The sequence below is a fragment of the Ranitomeya variabilis genome, chromosome 5, assembly GCF_051348905.1.
Source record: "Ranitomeya variabilis isolate aRanVar5 chromosome 5, aRanVar5.hap1, whole genome shotgun sequence".
Classification (NCBI taxonomy): Eukaryota; Metazoa; Chordata; class Amphibia; order Anura; family Dendrobatidae; genus Ranitomeya; species Ranitomeya variabilis.
The window spans coordinates 629,682,499-629,701,829 of NC_135236.1; the positions used below are offsets into that span (position 1 = coordinate 629,682,499).

At 38.5% G+C, this 19,331-nt stretch overlaps 1 protein-coding gene across 4 annotated transcripts in view; it reads left to right on the top strand.

Moving 5' to 3' along the window:
• The window catches only part of LOC143776637 (protocadherin gamma-C5-like), a 671,321-nt gene that overhangs the window by 167,360 nt on the left and 484,630 nt on the right, over positions 1–19,331 (top strand). The window contains exon 1 of one of the 4 annotated variants that reach the window (XM_077266252.1): positions 801–3,336. The exons of the other annotated variants lie outside the window; for them this stretch is intronic. Coding sequence (XP_077122367.1) covers positions 916–3,336 — 2,421 coding nt within the window. The 5' untranslated portion in view covers positions 801–915. Of the gene's footprint in view, positions 1–800; positions 3,337–19,331 lie in introns of those variants that run through there. 4 annotated transcript variants of the gene reach the window in all.

A 19,331-nucleotide genomic window follows, 5' to 3' on the forward strand; every position in this document is an offset into this window, starting at 1 on the left:
TATCTATGCAACAGAAAGGCAAAAAAAAACCCTAAATAATAAAACAAAAACATATTTTTTTTTCTGCTTTACAGCCTCTATTACATCGTGTGTTCTGTACAACATGAACAATTTGGTGAAAAATCTTCTTTAAGCCACAATCATGAATAGGAAACAATTCCTATATCATTAGTATTAATTACAGAATTATAAAAAAACAATGCTAATTTTCTGTGAGTTTAAGTTTATATTACCTGTATAATCACCAAGTATTATAAAATATCATATAGCCATTAACTTACCAAGAGTTATAATAATGTAATACCTCTGCAAAATGGTTCACTTATGTAATTCTGACCATCTCTATTCAGTAGTTTGTTACTTGTTCAATTTAAAAAGGTGCAGGCAAATATCGAATAGAGTTTTCATTTTTATTGCAAACATTTTAGATTATAAATGAAAATGTCTCCTTAAAATCTATTGAAAACAATGAACCAAAAAGCTGTTTATTACAGTCATACTTTATTATTGCATATAATATTTTTTTATCCATTATTCTTGTTCAAATCTTGAACTCTAAATTTATATGTTTATAATCTAAACATATTTTAATATCGCTCAAATATGATAAGAACATTCTAAATTAAGATAGGATGAAGTGATAATTCCAAGCTTTAAAAACTCCTATTCCAAAAGAGTTGCAGTTTTATTTTTGAACACTAAGTGGTGCTATTAGACTGTGTATCACTTTTTATTCAACCTAGAGCTACTAACTTAATATAAGTGCAGCATATAGAGAAACACATATTTCCAGAGGACACACTGCTGTATGGACTACATGAGACATTTTCATTGCTGATTGTTCTTTTTATGGAATAATATTCACATTTCTGGATTATAGCAAATAGGACACTATTATATCAGAGTTTTGGGACAATGAGTAATGCAGCAAGACAAGCCAGAAACAAATGGCAGCAGATATATCAGGTATTTTCCATTATTTTCTTCTTTATCAATGATACCTATGGACAGTTACAATATTCAGTACATGAAGAAATGAAGAAAGGATCTGTAGTTGGGAATGTGGCAAAAGATCTGGGATTAAATGTGGATGCATTTGCTGTTAGAAAATTTCAACTGATTTCAAAAGCAAAAATTAAGAATCTGAATGTTAACTTGGAAAACGGAGACTTATTTGTGACAGACAGAATTGACAGAGAAACATTATGTGGAAATAAACCAAACTGCTTAATAAACCTGGAGGCTGTGATAGAAAATCCTTTGACTTTTTACACAATCACCATAGAAATCCAGGATGTGAATGATAACTCACCGATATTTTCTAAGAATCATTTTGATTTAGAAATCAGTGAAGTTACATTACCGGGGGCTCATTTTGCTTTAGGAAACGCACAAGATCCAGACTTAGGCTCCAACTCCATACAAAGTTATACACTGAGCGGCAATGAAAACTTTGGCCTTGGAGAAAAAATTACAACAGATGGAATTAAATATCCAGAAATTATTCTAGAAAAGTCACTGGACAGAGAGAAACAGAGTTACTATGAGTTAATATTAACAGCCTTGGATGGAGGTAACCCACAGAAGTCAAGCACTGCTACAGTCAGGATTATTGTCCATGATGTTAATGACAACCTGCCGATATTTAATCAGGACACATATCGTGTAAGATTACATGAAGATGCAGCTATTGGGTCTCTTGTAATTCATCTAAATGCAACTGATGAAGATGAGGGGTCCAATGCTGAAATAGCTTATTCCTTTAGTCATATTTCTCACAATGCTCGTCAGTTATTTACTATAGACTCATTAAATGGGGACATCAAAGTAATAGGAAATTTGGATTATGAAACATCAGATTCCTATGAAATGACTGTAGAGGCTAAAGATGGTGGCGGTCATGTAACCCATTGCAAAATATCAATTGACATAATAGATGTCAATGACAATGCCCCAGAAATAACTATCACATCCCTCTCAGCATCAATTCCAGAGGACTCACCTCCAGGAACTGTCGTATCATTACTGAATGTCCAGGACTTGGACTCTGGGATGAACAGTGAAGTTGTTTGTCACATCTCAGACACTTTGGCTTTTCAGCTAATTCCATCTTCTAGTACTTACTATAAATTGGTAACTGCAGCTAGCATGGACCGAGAAAGAAATCCTTCCTACAATGTCACCATACAATGTATGGATGGCGGATCTCCTCCACTGTCCACCAACAAAACCAACCAGCTCAATATCTCAGATGTGAATGACAATGCTCCAGTGTTTGAGAAGATGAAATATATTCTGTATATTGGAGAAAATAACCAACCAGGTACATCAATACACAATGTCCGAGCCTCAGATCCAGATGGTAATGAAAATGGAAAAACTAGTTATAGCATTCTAAACAGCAACGTTGATGATATTCCTGTGACATCTTATATTTCCATCAATTCTATAAGTGGAGTTCTCTACGCCCAGAGATCATTTGACTATGAGCAGTTGCGGGAATTTCAGTTCCAGGTGATGGCTAAAGACAGTGGATCTCCTCCTCTAAGCAGTAATGTCACAGTGAGGATATGTATCATTGATAAGAATGATAATGCTCCGAAGATCCTCTACCCATCACCAGACACTGAGGGATCAGCATTATTTGAGTTTATTCCTCACTCTGCTGAGAAAGGTTATCTAGTCACCAAAGTGATTGCTGTGGACGCTGACTCTGGACACAACGCCTGGCTCTCCTATCACCTACTACAAGTTCCGGATCCATCATTTTTCACCATTGGCCAATATACTGGAGAAATCAAAATTGGACGTGACATTCAGGACACAGATACCCTAAGACAAAAGATTGTGGTTCTGGTGAAGGATAATGGGGTCCCATCTTTGTCATGTACAGTTTCAATACAATTAGTTGTGGCTGAAAATTTTCAACAAGTTGTTCCAGAGATTAAGAAACAACCTAATATTTCTAATACTTCTTCTAATGCAACTTTTTACTTGGTGGTTTCCATCGCTCTTATATCAATTTTGTTCATTGTGACTGTGCTGATCACCATAGTCTTAAAATGCAGAAAATCAAGTACTCCTACAAGCTACGGGCCATACAGTAGAAATGTGTATCCTCAGTTCACCCTGGGATGTCCTTCTGAGATCAGTGATACCAGTTTACCTTTCCCATTCTCATATGATGTGTGTGTGACTCTGGACTCCAAGCAGAATGAAATCGCTTATCTGAAACCAGTGCAGAACGTCCCCACAGAGAATCTCATAGACACTGATGATTCAAAAACTGCAAACGATACTTCACAATTTGATGTGCCTTCTGAAAACATTATGCAGGTATGAATCAATATTTTATTAATTAGGTTTTTTTGCTTTGACTTATACTAAAGATTTTGTAATATTGTACATTTAAAAGAAAAGTAAGAGTATGATTCAAATATATATATATATAATTATGCATATGTATACATAGAACTTTGACTGTTATTTTTTATGTTACAATGTTCTGGCATGTGTCTACTTAACTTTCTCTGTAAAGTTATATATAGCTTCTATGTTGATGGCACAGTTTTTTCGCAGTTCCATGAAACCTTTTCTGTTCGGACTATTACTAGTAGATGAGTGTATATGGATCTCACTCTTTGCTGCCTTTTCAGAGCACTGATGGCACTCCTGGACATATTTAGATTTTGGAGCGAAGTAAACATGATGTATTTTTCATTTGCTGCACTAAATTTCCTAGGCAGACCACCGAGTTTACATTAAGCCTCTTCATGACCGGAGGTATTTTAGTTTCTGCGTTTGCGTTTTTTGCTCCCCTTCTTCCCAAAGCCATAACTTTTTTATTTTTCAGTGAAAATGGCTTGTTTTTTGAAGGACAAGTTGTCCTTTTGAAAGACATGATTGGTTTTAACATACTATGTAATAGAAAACAGGAAAAAAAAATTCAAGTGTGGTGAAATTGCAAAAAAAATGAAATTCCACATTTTTTTTTTAGCATTGTTCACTAAATGCTAAAATTGATCTGTCACTAGGATTCTCCAGGTCATTACAAATTCATAGACACCAAACATGTCTAGATTCTTTTTATTTAAATGGTAGAAATTTAAATTCAAACATTTGTAAAAAAAATAAAAAATAGGTGCCATTTTCCGAGACCTGTAGGGTCTCCATTTTTCGTGATCTGGTGTTGGGCGTAGGCTTATTTTTTGTGCCCCAAGTTGGCGCTTTTATTGATAACATTTTGGTGTAGATACAATCTTTTGATCGCCCATTATTGCATTTTATTGCAAAGGAGCAGCAACGAAAAAAAAGTAATTCTGACATTTTGAAATTTTTTATCTTTACGCCATTTAGTGATGAAGTTAATTATTTTTTTATATTGATAGAATGAGTGATTCTAAATGTGGCAATACCAAATATGTGTGTATTTGATTTTTTTATTGTTTTATTTTGAATGGGGTGAAAGGGTGGTGATTTGAACTTTCATATTTTTTTAATTTTTAAAATATTTTTTAAAACTTTTTTTTACTTTTGCATGTTTCAGTAGTCTCATGGGAGACTAGAAGCTGCAGTTGTCTGATCGCTTCTGCTACACACAGGCAATGATCAGATCACCTGTATGTAGCAGAAATGCTCACATGCTATGAGCACTGACCAGTGGGCATCGCTCATAGCTCATACGGCTATGACAACCATAGAGATCTGCCAACCCACGATCATTTAACAGATTCACCAATGGGCGGGTTTTCCGACGTGTTTGCGGTAAGCGACAGTTAAATTCTGCTATCACAAATTGACAGCGGCATTTAACAGGTTAACAGCAGTGGGTGGATCGCTGTTTGAGGCACATGTAAGCTCTTCAAAACAGCTGACAAGTGTGGTGGAGCCCACATCAAAGGCTCAGATTCCGACTCGGGCATACTATTATGCCCAACATCGGAAAGGGGTTAAAAATTGTTTTTTTATGCTCTTTAAAAAGAGCTTGATAAAACATATATTGAAAACACACTTTGCTTTGAAATCCTGGCCTGGTTAGAAAACGTTGATACAGTAGAATTACCCCAGGTCTTGCTACTGTGCTCCAATAATACCAGCAGGTTGTAGAAAGTACAAAGGGCTCCGATCCGGCGGCCAAACAGTAGTCAAGTTGTTGCTGGATCTACGTCCTGCAATCCAACTGTCCTATCTCTAATCATTCTTATAATAATAAACCACAATATTGTGCAAAAGGTTTTTTGAGGTTTCAATAAGTGTGTTTGAAGGCATAATTTGTAACCTTTATGAAGTTTGTAACCTACTTACCTTGTCACTGTTGTACTGTTTACATAGCATACTAGATGATAATAAAGTAAGCCCATGCAATGTGCTGTCACATTACTATGGAAACCAAATGCCTGTAGTACTTTAATAACAAGAAAGGGTTCTTTGTTGATAAATATGAGTGCATCAATCCATGGTGGATCAAGTTTTAGTTGAATTTCCTGAAATTCTTAGTTTCATGTGAATTTGAAAATGTTGAGGTTCAATTGATGATTTGCAACAAAAATACTTGAAGAGCATATAGAAAAATTGCATCAGAGAATTCAGGAGTAGAAAAGTAATAAAAACAAGCTTTATAAAATAATTTGATAAAATTTGCATAGCATCAAAGATTAGGGTGATGACTACTGATGGGCTAACCCGAACAGTAAAGTTCAGTGTCCATACCGAACATCTACTGTTCTGGCACGGACCCCAAACATGGAATTCTCAAGGAAGTCTGTGTCACTGTTTGGGTTTGGCACCAAGAACATTGGGTGTTTCCCATGCTGTCATTGACATGACAGTGCGAGAAACACTGGCGGCGATAATCCAGAGTAAGATTATTACTGCTGGTCAGAGAGCTGCGTGAGCCAGGAGCCATTTACCAACAGTCAAAGAGGCATTGGCTGATGTGAGTACTACTCTCATCAGTCTATACCTGCTGTTGCTGATAACAGCAAGAGCAGGCACGGCTGATGGGAGTATACAACAGCTGTCACCTACGCTATAAATAAATACATTTTAAAAAAATGTTGTGGGGTCTGTTCTGTTTTTGATAACTAGCATGGCAAAACTGACAGCTGTGGGTTGCAACTCTCAGCTGTCAGGTTTATCATAGCTGATTTTCAAGAATAGAGGGATCCTTGTGCCATTTTTTTTAATTATTTATACGGTGTTTTGATAGCCAGCCAAGTTAAAGCAGACAGCTGGAGTCTGGTATTCTCAGATTGGTAAGGTAAGATTTTACCCCCCAAGTCTAAAAATAGCAGCCTGCAGGTGCCCTTGAAGCCTTAGAATACCAGTCCACTGCTGTCTGCTTTAGCTGGGCTGCTTGTCAAAAATGGGGGGACCCCATGCTTTTTAAAATTATTTATTCATTTATATAATTTAAAAAATGGTGTGGGAACCCCTCTAACCTTGATAACCAGCCTTGCTAATGCTGAGAGCTGAGTGTTGCAACTTGCAGCTGTCAGTTTTGCCATGCTGGTTATCAAAAAGAGAATAAACCCCAAGTCTTTTTTTTAAATTTATATATTTATAGTACAGGCGCCAGCTGATGAATACTCCCATTAGTGGCACCTGCTCTCACTGTTATCAATGACAGCAAGTGTCAGCCGATGGGAGTAATACTCACATAAGCCAACACCTATATAACTGGCAGTAATCTAGCTGTTGATCCAAGCTGCCAATGTTTTTCGTGCTGTCATGCAGATGCCAGTGTGGAAAACACCAGATGTTCAGGGTGCTGAAGCCAAACAGTGACACAGACTGCCCTAACAGTAGGTGTTTGGTATGGGCCCCGAACTTTACTGTTCTGGTTCGCCCATCACTATTTGTTAATATTTGTAGCAATTTGTATTCAACCGTTAAAGAATTGCATGTCTTATTATATTTTCCTTGTGGTCAAGGTCCTTACATTCGCGGCATTATATTGTTCATTTTAGGTATGGTTTGAGGATAATGACAATACATCTCTGTAAATAATGTTTGAATAAAGAGACAGAATTAGTCGGTCACAGATCATTCTTGCAAAAAATGCCTTCTTCTGTATTACTCATTGACTGACATGTAGTACCAGATCTCCCAGCTATAATGGAAATTATACAATTTTCTTTTCCAACTGCTTTTGAACATTATAACCTCAAGAGTAGCAAAATACTAACTTAAAAGGAGCTTAGTTGTGTGTTAAAATTAGCAACATATTTAATTTGTAAAGAAAGTGACTTAAGAAACCTGCAATCTCCTGCATTTATGGGATCACAGATCTTGGTGTCTTCTAATATTTCCAAATATAATTTATATGGAAAATAATACTAAACATGTAAAAATCAGGTTGAACTTTCTATGATAAATTACACTGTGCCTGAATGTTTCAGTTAATAAAATCATGTTTTTTTATCAATTATTTAATATATAGTTAAGAATTGATTATAAAAAAAGTTTTTTAATGTGATATAAACTATGGATCTACAAAAATAGAAATATAACTCGCAGTACCTCAAATTGAACTCTGAGTGCTGCTATAAGACTGTGGAATTTTATTTCTAGCTCGATGTAGAAACCTAAAGCAATTTCCCTGTGCAGATACATATAAACTCCTGTATTATTGCCACACAGCAGCCTGCTTTTTTTTGGATTACTCAGTTTTTTGATCTCTCATTTGGCTTTTGCATTTTATCTAAAAGAAAATTTCATCAGGAATTCCTAAACAAGGACACAATTATATTTTCTGCAAATAATGGAGCATAACACGAGATACAAATGGGCAAAATGGACAATGATGTGGCAAGTATTAATCTGTGTTTCTTCGTTTGGTTTCAGGACTATATCAGGCCAGTTACAATATTCAATACCTGAAGAACTAAAAAAGGGATCTGTGGTTGGGAGTGTGGCAAAAGATTTGGGATTAAATGCTAAAGAATTGTCAGGAAGAAAATTCCAAATTGTTTCTCATGCTACAAAGCAATATTTTAGTATTAATTTGGAAAATGGAGATTTACTTATGTCAGATAGAATTGACAGAGAAGCGTTATGTGGGGCGAAGCTGAGCTGCTTTATTAATCTAGAAACTGTGATTGAAAATCCTTTGATGTTTTACACAATCACTATAGAAATCCAGGATGTGAATGATAACTCGCCTATATTTTCCAAGAAAAAATTTGATATAGAGATTAGTGAACTCACCTCACCTGGTGCACGCTTTGCTTTAGGAAATGCCAAAGACGCAGACTTGGGCACCAACTCTATACAGGGTTATACATTAAGTAGCAATTAACACTTTACTCTCGGAGAAAAAAATACTAGAGATGGACTTAAGTATCCCGAAATAATTCTGGAAAAATCCCTAGATAGAGAAAAGCAGAGCTTTTATGATTTAATTCTCACTGCTTTTGATGGGGGTGAACCTCCTAAAACTGGCACTGCCATAATTAAGATTATTGTGCTAGATGATAATGATAACTTTCCTACATTTACCCAGGATACTTATAATATAAGGTTATCTGAGAATGTACCTATAGGTTTTCTGGTAGTTCGCTTAAATGCAGCCGATGAAGATGAAGGGTCTAATGCATTAATAACATACGCATTTAGCCATATACCTGAAGATGCACATGATATATTTTCTATAGATTCCTTAAATGGAGAAATAAAGATCATAGGGACTTTCGATTATGAAGTAGCAGATGCTTATGAAATGACTGTGGAGGCTAAAGATGGAGGCAGTCATGTCACACATTGCAAAGTGTCAATACAAGTGATTGATGTGAACGATAATGCTCCAGAAATAATAATCACAACTCTTTCAACATCTATTCTGGAGGATTCGCCACCAGGAACTGTTATAGCAATTATAAATTTCCATGACCGAGACTCAGGAATCAATGGTGAGGTTTATTGTATGATCTCAGATACATCCGACTTCCAACTAGTACCATCGTCAAGCAACTACTATAAATTAGTGACGGCAGCTAATATGGATCGAGAAAGGAGATCTATTTATAACACTACAATCAAGTGCATGGACAATGGATCACCTCCACTATCCAGTAGTAAAGTCATTGACTTGATCGTTTCAGATGTGAATGACAATGTTCCTGTTTTTGACAAAAGAAATTACATTGTCTACATTGCAGAACATAGTCAACCAGGGATATCAATCCAGAAAGTTCATGCTACAGATCATGATTCTGATGAGAATGGTAAAGTCACATACAGCATCCAAAATAAGAACATAGAGGATATACCGGTAACAATGTATGTCTCCATAAACTCAATGACCGGAGTTCTCTACGCCCAGAGATCATTTGACTATGAACAGTTGCGGGAATTTCAGTTCCAGGTGATGGCTAAAGACAGTGGATCTCCTCCTCTAAGCAGTAATGTCACAGTGAGGATATGTATCATTGATAAGAATGATAATGCTCCGAAGATCCTCTACCCATCACCAGACACTGAGGGATCAGCATTATTTGAGTTTATTCCTCACTCTGCTGAGAAAGGTTATCTAGTCACCAAAGTGATTGCAGTGGACGCTGACTCTGGACACAACGCCTGGCTCTCCTATCACTTACTACAAGTTCCCGATTCTTCATTATTTAACATTGGTCAGTATACTGGGGAAATCAGGATTGGGAGAGATCTTCAAGACACAGATACTATAAGACAAAAACTTGTGGTCCTGGTGAAGGATAATGGAGCCCCATCTTTGTCATCTACAGTCACCTTGACTTTAGTTGTGGCAGATAATTTTCAACAGGTTGTGCCAGAAATAAGAAGACAACTGACTAATTCAGATACTAAATCTCCTGTAACTTTCTACCTAGTCATATCCATAGCTCTGATTTCTTGTCTATTCATTATAACCGTTATCATCACAGTCATCTACAAATGCAGAAAAGACAACACCCCGACTACATATGAAGCATACAGTAGAAACGTGTATCCTCAGTTCACCCTTGGATGTCCTTCTGAGATCAGTGATACAAGTTTACCTTTCCCATTCTCATATGATGTGTGTGTGACTCTGGACTCCAAGCAGAATGAAATCGCTTATCTGAAACCAGTGCAGAACGTCCCCACAGAGAATCTCATAGACACCGAGGAAACTACTGCTGGGAATGGTCCTACAAACATTGATTTGCCCTCCAGCATTATGTATCAGGTATTAAGATTTATGTTTATTTAGTTGACTAATTCTGTATTGATTTACATTATTAATGTATTTACTTCATAAACTTGTCTACATTTTGTTTTTAAAGGGAATATGTCACCAGGTTTTTGCTAACTCATCTGAGAGCAATATGATATAGGGGCAGAGAAGCTGATTCCATTGATGTATCACATATTAGGCTATTTGTTACAGTTTTGATTATAATCCCTTCTGTTTGCTGCAGATCAAGCAGTTCTCCGAATAACCCTCAGATGTGTTATTGTTTTGAAATCTTCTTTTATCACTTTATGTAAATGACATCTTCCAGGATCTGGGGAGAATGTTATCTGGAAAGCAGAGTTATCCTCTAGACACCATTTTCCCCGGTGCCTGGAAGAGGTCATTTATATAAAGTGATAAAAGATGATTTCTCAGTAACAACACATCTGATTTGAGACACAGGTAGGACTGTTTTCAGCAGTCTATAACTTATACACCCAAATTAATATTTTGGATAGGTCAAATGTGATGGCAAATTCCATTAAAACCTGGCATCCAATGAGCATTTATAAGAAGTCAGACTAAATTTCTAGGTCTTTGACACATCTCCAGTAATCTAGTATTTTTAACCTATATTATGGTATCTTGTTCAAGAAATAAATTATCAGAACATCTCAAGACAGTGAGAATCATGTTACTGCTCTTACAGTAACATTTCAGGGATGTGGTGATGGTGACACCTTCCTTTTGCTATACAATTAATACTCCCTGGTAGGGATGAGTGAGTGTGCTCGTTACTCGGGATTTCCGAGCAAGTTTCTTGAGCGTGCTCGTAGATTATGTTTGAGTTCCCGCAACTGCATGATTTGCGACTGCTAGACAGCCTGAATACCTGTAGGGATTTCCTAATGAACAGGCAATCCCTGCATGTGTTCAGGCTGTCTAACAGCCACAAATCATGCAGCTGTGGCGAATCAAACATAATATACGAGCATGCCAAAGATACTCGGAGAACACCCGAGCATGCTCGGAAATCTTGAGTAATGAGCACACTCGCTCATCACAAATCCCTGGTAATAGGCATAAACAAATTATTAGATATATACGTGCACTATCCTTTGCCAACCGCTGTGTATTTCACCTTGAGGTAAAAGCTGTATTTATGATTATGAAACAGTTGGGGACAGGAGATTTAGTGGTCAGGATGGGTCTTCTGATGAAAGAATAGTCTCATGGATGTGTGAAATTGAGCTTAGAGTATGGCCAAATGGGATGGCCACCAACAGCCATGGATGCTAGCTCCTGCAGTTTGTGATTATTTGACAACCACTTGATTTTTGGTGAACGGCTATTTTACTCATTAAACTGTCCAACTGGATATCATTTGCTTGCTTTTTTGAGAGGTAAAACAGCTGCTCCCCTGCAAACTCAAGTAATTGTTTAAAGAATATTTTCGAAATCCGTCCTTTCTGTTTGGCCTTAACCTTACAATCTCTAGAAACAGACACAGGCAGTATAGGACGCCTTGAAGATTTCAGTGATTTTAAGCCTTCCTACTGAAGCCAATTTGTGTTTTCCTCCTATTCTCTCAAAAAAACATAAGTTTTCATTTCAATGGTGCTATTACTTTACTACACAGTGTACAGAGGAAAAGAGGAAAACACTCTTTATGGGATGTAATGGTAAAAAAAGCAAATTCTATTTTTGGGTCTACTCTAATCAATGTCCCATGTGCTATAGACTTCAATTGAAAATTGGGCAAACAAGCTTGTATGAGCTGGCTTATCGCAGGTGAATATATTGATTTCTCATACTATATTTATTGATATTGCCACTTTTTAGAAGGTGCATGAGCTATAAAGAATATTACATTTATAACTGCATGGTATGATTTTTTCTGTATATTGTGATATTTTGCACAAAGACTGATAGGCCTTTGTCCACTTATAGACGCACCGCAGTATTACTTTTGTGAGTTTGGAACAATTTCTTAAGTAATATACACTACAGAAAAAGTAGAGATCACACTTCTACAATGAAAAATCTATTGGATCTACTTTTTGAAGTCATTGAACCCAAAAGGGATGAAAAAAACATGAAATTTAAAATGTTTGTCCACTATCAGGAAAGTGGATGCCTAAAGCAGTAAAAATAGTAGATAGTCACCCTCCCTGGGTTCTGCACTGGATTCCTTCCGCTTCTGCAATCTCAGTGGTCTGGCTCCAGCAGTGACGTCACCTCAAGAGGCGCATCTCCGTTGTAGCCAATCATTGAGTTGAGCGTTTCTTGAGGTCTACCTTGGCACAGGCCCTGAGATTAATGATTGGCTACAGAAGTGGTGCCCCTTTAAGGTTTGTCTATAATGCTTTTTACTATTTTATTTGTGTCTCTGTTTTTATGTGTTCCAACCAGAATAAATAGTGTGTTTACACTCATCACAAAATATTAAAGAGAACCTGATACTTAATACATGCTGCCTAGTCCACGGGCAGCATGTATCAGGCACTGGCTGCATGATCTCAGCCAGGTATGTTTTAATCAGAAATATTGCGGTGTTTTAGAGATAATCATACTTTCACCCCTTCCCGACATTTGACGTACTATCCCGTCGAGGTGGGGTGGGCCCGTATGACCACCGACGGGATAGTACGTCATATGCGATCGGCCGCGCTCACGGGGGGAGCGTGGCCGATCGCGGCCGGGTGTCAGCTGCATATCGCAGCTGACATCCGGCACTATGTGCCAGGAGCGGTCACGGACCGCCCCCGGCACATTAACCCCCGGCACACCGCGATCAAACATGATCGCGATGTGCCGGCGGTGCAGTGAAGCATCGCGCAGGGAGGGGGCTCCCTGCGGGCTTCCCTGAGACCCCCGGAGCAACGCGATGTGATCGCGTTGCTGCGACGGTCTTACCTCCCTCCCTGCCTGGTCCAGACCCGGATCCAAGATGGCCGCGGATCCGGGTCCTGCAGGGAGGGAGGTGGCTTCACAGAAGCCTGCTCAGAGCAGGCACTGTGAAGCAGCCTGCACTTCTCTCAGATCGGTGATCTGTCAGAGTGCTATGCAAACTGGCAGATCACCGATCTGTATTGTCCCCCCCTGGGGCAAAGTAAAAAAGTAAAAAAAAATTTTTCCAAATGTGTAAAAAAAAATAAAAAAAATATTCCAAAATAATGAAAAAAAATATATATATTATTCCCATAAATACATTTCTTTATCTAAATATATAAAAAAACCAATAAAAGTGCACATATTTAGTATTGCCGCATCCGTAACGACCCGACCTATAAAACTGGCCCACTAGTTAACCCCTTCAGTAAACACCGTAAGAAAAAACAAAAAAAAACGAGGCAAAAAACAACGCTTTATTATCATACCACCGAACAAAAAGTGGAATAACACGCGATCAAAAAGACAGATATAAATAACCATGGTACCGCTGAAAGCGTCATCTTGTCCCGCAAATAACGAGCCACCATATAGCATGATCAGCAAAAAAATAAAAAAGTTATAGTCCTGAGAATAAAGCGATGCAAAAATAATTATTTTTTCCATAAAATAGTTTTTATCGTATAAAAGCGCCAAAACATAAAAAAATGAGATAAATGAGGTATCGCTGTAATCGTACTGACCCGAAGAATAAAACTGCTTTATCAATTTTACCAAACGCGGAACGGTATAAACGCCTCCCTCAAAAGAAATTCATGAATAGCTGGTTTTTGGTCATTCTGCCTCACAAAAATCGGAATAAAAAGCGATCAAAAAATGTGACGTGCCCAAAAATGTTACCAATAAAAACGTCAACTCGTCTCGCAAAAAACAAGACCTCACATGACTCTGTGGACCAAAATATGGAAAATTTATAGCTCTCAAAATGTGGTAACGCAAAAAATATTTTTTGCGATAAAAAGCGTCTTTCAGTGTGTGACGGCTGCCAATCATAAAAATCCGCTAAAAAACCCGCTATAAAAGTAAATCAAACCCCCCTTCATCACCCCCTTAGTTAGGGAAAAATAAAAAAAAAGTATTTATTTCCATTTTCCCATTAGGGCTAGGGTTGGGACTAGGGTTAAGGCTACAGTTAGGGTTGGGGCTAAAGTTAGGGTTAGGGTTGGGGCTAAAGTTACGGTTAGGGTTTGGATTACATTTACGGTTGGGAATAGGGTTGGGATTAGGGTTAGGGGTGTGTCAGGGTTAGAGGTGTGGTTAGGATTACTGTTGGGATTAGGGTTAGGGGTGTGTTTGGATTAGGGTTTCAGTAATAATTGGGGGGTTTCCACTGTTTCGGCACATCAGGGGCTCTCCAAACGCGATATGGCGTTCGATCTCAATTCCAGCCAATTCTGCGTTGAAAAAGTAAAACAGTGCTCCTTCCCTTCCGAGCTCTCCCATGTGCCCAAACAGGGGTTTACCCCAACATATGGGGTATCAGCGTACTCAGGACAAATAGGACAACAACCTTTGGGGTCCAATTTCTCCTGTTACCCCTGGGAAAATACAAAACTGGGGGCTAAAAAATAATTTTTGTGGGAAAAACAAAGATTTTTTATTTTCACGGCTCTGCGTTATAAACTGTAGTGAAACACTTGGGGGTTCAAAGTTCTTACAACACATCTAGATAAGTTCCTTGGGGGGTCTAGTTTCCAAAATGGGGTCACTTGTGTGGGGCTTCTACTGTTTAGGTACATTAGGGGCTCTGCAAACGCAATGTGACGCCTGCAGACCATTCCATCTAAGTCTGCATTCCAAATGGCGCTCCTTCCCTTCCGAGCCCTCCCATGCATCCAAACGGTGGTTCCCCCCACATATGGGGTATCAGCGCACTCAGGACAAATTGGACAACAACTTTTGGGGTCCAATTTCTCCTGTTACCCTCGGGAAAATACAAAACCGGGGGCTGAAAAATATTTTATGTGGGAAAAATTTTTAGTTTTATTTTTACGGCTCTGCATTATAAACTTCTGTGAAGCCCTTGGTGGGTCAAAACGCTCACCACACATCTAGATAAGTTCCTTAGGCGGTCTACTTTCCAACATGGTGTCACTTGTGGGGGGTTTCTACTGTTTAGGTACATTAGGGGCTCTGCAAACGCAATGTGACGCCTGCAGACCATTCCATATAAGTCTGCATTCCAAATGGCGCTCCTTCACTTCCGAGCCCTTCCATGCGTCCAAACGGTGGTTCCCCCCCACATATGGGGTATCAGCGCACTCAGGACAAATTGGACAACAACTTTTGGGGTCCAATTTCTCCTGTTACCCTCGGGAAAATACAAAACCGGGGGCTGAAAAATATTTTATGTGGGAAAAATTTTTAGTTTTATTTTTACGGCTCTGCATTATAAACTTCTGTGAAGCCCTTGGTGGGTCAAAGCGCTCACCACACATCTAGATAAGTTCCTTAGGCGGTCTACTTTCCAACATGGTGTCACTTGTGGGGGGTTTCTACTGTTTAGGTACATTAGGGGCTCTGCAAACGCAATGTGACGCCTGCAGACCATTCCATCTAAGTCTGCATTCCAAATGGCGCTCCTTCACTTCCGAGCCCTTCCATGCATCCAAACGGTGGTTCCCCCCCACATATGGGGTATCAGCGCACTCAGGACAAATTGGACAACAACTTTTGGGGTCCAATTTCTCCTGTTACCCTCGGGAAAATACAAAACTGGGGGCTAAAAAATAATTTTTGTGGGAAAAATTTTTATTTTTATTTTTATGGCTCTGCATTATAAACTTCTGTGAAGCCCTTGGTGGGTCAAAGTGCTCACCACACATCTAGATAAGTTCCTTAGGGGGTCTACTTTCCAACATGGTGTCACTTGTGGGGGGTTTCTACTGTTTAGGTACATTAGGGGCTCTGCAAACGCAATGTGATGCCTGCAGACCATTCCATCTAAGTCTGCATTCCAAATGGCGCTCCTTCACTTCCGAGCCCTTCCATGCGTCCAAACGGTGGTTCCCCCCCACATATGGGGTATCAGCGCACTCAGGACAAATTGGACAACAACTTTTGGGGTCCAATTTCTCCTGTTACCCTCGGGAAAATACAAAACTGGGGGCTAAAAAATAATTTTTGTGGGAAAAATTTTTATTTTTATTTTTATGGCTCTGCATTATAAACTTCTGTGAAGCCCTTGGTGGGTCAAAGTGCTCACCACACATCTAGATAAGTTCCTTAGGGGGTCTACTTTCCAAAATGGTGTCACTTGTGGGGGGTTTCAATGTTTAGGCACATCAGTGGCTCTCCAAACGCAACATGGCGTCCCATCTCAATTCCTGTCAATTTTGCATTGAAAAGTCAAACGGTGCTACTTCCTTTCCGAGCTCTCCCATGCGCCCAAACAGTGGTTTACCCCCACATATGGGGTATCAGCGTACTCAGGAAAAATTGTACAACAACTTTTTGGGTCCAATTTCTTCTCTTACACTTGGGAAAATAAAAAATTGGGGGTGAAAAGATAATTTTTGTGAAAAAATATGATTTTTTATTTTTACGGTTCTGCATTATAAACTTCTGTGAAGCACTTGGTGGGTCAAAGTGCTCACCACACCTCTAGATAAGTTCCTTAGGGGGTCTACTTTCCAAAATGGTGTCACTCGTGGGGGGGTTTCAATGTTTAGGCACATCAGTGGCTCTCCAAACGCAACATGACGTCCCATCTCAATTCCTGTCAATTTTGCATTGAAAAGTCAAACGGCGCTCCTTCCTTTCCGAGGTCTCCCATGCGCCCAAACAGTGGTTTATCCCCACATATGGGCTATCAGCGTACTCAGGACAAATTGTACAACAACATTTGGGGTCCAATTTCTTCTCTTACCCTTGGTAAAATAAAACAAATTGGAGCTGAAGTAAATTTTTTGTGAAAAAAAAGTTAAATGTTCATTTTTATTTAAACATTCCAAAAATTCCTGTGAAGCACCAGAAGGGTTAATAAACTTCTTGAATATGGTTTTGAGCACCTTGAGGGGTGCAGTTTTTAGAATGGTGTCACACTTGGGTATTTTCTATCATATAGACCCCTCAAAATGACTTCAAATGAGATGTGGTCCCTAAAAAAAAAATGGTGTTGTAAAAATGAGAAATTGCTGGTCAACTTTTAACCCTTATAACTCCCTAACAAAAAAAAATTTTGGTTCCAAAATTGTGCTGATGTAAAGTAGACATGTGGGAAATGTTACTTATTAAGTATTTTGTGTGACATATCTCTGTGATTTAAGGGCATAAAAATTCAAAGTTGGAAAATTGCAAAATTTTCAAAATTTTCGCCAAATTTCCATTTTTTTTGGAAATAAACGCAGGTAATATCAAAGAAATTTTACCACTATCATGAAGTACAATATGTCACGAGAAAACAGTGTCAGAATTGCCAAGATCCGTTGAAGCGTTCCAGAGTTATAACCTCCTAAAGGGACAGTGGTCAGAATTGTAAAAATTGGCCCGGTCATTAACGTGCAAACCACCCTTGGGGGTGAAGGGGTTAACAGCTGCGATAGACCACGTCATTCTGGAGACGGGTCCCCTGTGGCTTCTCCCCACCCGCTGTCCTGAATTGACAAGACTCTGTCTACATACGCAAAAAGGCAGAGACCTGTCCCTCCAGGCAACGAGTGGGGAGAAACCACAAGGGAACCACCTGTCCGACGAATCTCCCATATGGCATATGGTGGCTTTTAAAGTATGATTTCATACAGCCTGATACATGCTATCCACGCATAGGGCAGCCGGTATCAGCAGTCAGGTTCACTTTAAAATATTTCAAAATATAATAAATACTAAATTAATTGCTAGTACTGTGGCAGAGATTCACTGGAAGACCAAGATGGCAGTTACGGAGGCTGTCAGCAGGTCCTTGGCTGACATGACAATCCATCAATTATATGCAATGATGGCATTTATTCAATATTTTTATTACCAGAAATAGTACATGGAGGGATTGATGCCAAACTATGAGTATCTGTGTTTGTTTGTTTTTTAATACGGAAAAAAGACAAATTTGTATAATGCATTTTTTGTATGGGTGCAACAGGAGATTTTTAGAGATGTTGAAGAGAATGGAATAGTCTAGAACTTATGTTTCCAATTAAATCAATGTTTAACCCCTTAACCCCTGAGCTTTTTTCATTTTTTCATTTTCTTTTTTCGTTTTTCTCTCCCCTTCTTTCCAGAGCCATAACTTTTTTTTTATTTTTCTCTCAGTATGGCCATGTGAGGGTTTTTTTTTGCGGGATGAGGTGTACTTTTGAATGACACTACTATTGGTTTTACCATGTCGTGTAACAGAAAACGGGAAAAAAAATGTCAAGTGTGATGAAATTTCAAAAACAGTGCAATCCCACACTTGTTTTTTGTTTGACTTTTTTGCTAGGTTCACCAAATGGTAAAACTGACCTGCGATTATGATTCTGCAGGTCATTACAAGTTCATAGACACCAAACATGTCTAGGTTCTTTTTTATCTAAGTGGTGAAAAAAATTCCCAAATTTGCTAAAAAAAAAATAAATAAAAATTGCGCAATATTCAGATACCCGTAGCGTCTTTACTTTTCGTGATCTGGGGTTGGGTGAGGGCTTAATTTTTGCGTGCCAAGCTGACATTTTTAATTATACCACTTTTGTGCAGATATGTTTTTTTTGATCGCCCGTTATTGCATTTTAATGCAATGTTGTGGTATCCAAAAAAATATAATTTTGGCATTTTGATTTTTTTCTTGCTATGCCGTTTAGCGATCAGGTTAATCCTTTTTTTATTGATAGATTGGGCGACTCTGAATGCGGCGATACCAAATATGTGTAGGTTTGATCTTTTTTTATTTTTTTATTTTGATTGGGGCAAAAGGGGGGTGATTTGAACTTTTATATATTTTTTTATATTTTTAAACATATTTTTTTTTTTGGCATGCTTCAATAGCCTCCATAGGAGGCTAGAAGCATGCACTACACGATCGCCTCTGCTACATTGAGGTGAAGCACAGATCACCTATATGTAGCAGAAATGCAGCATTGCTATGAGCGCAGACCACAGGGTGGTGCTCATAGCAATCAGCCATTAACAACCATAGAGGTCTCAGGAGGCCTCAGGTTGTTACGGTGGCGCTTGTTAAATGCCGCTGTCAGAGTTTGACAGCGGCATTTAGCTAGTTAATGGGCACAGGTGG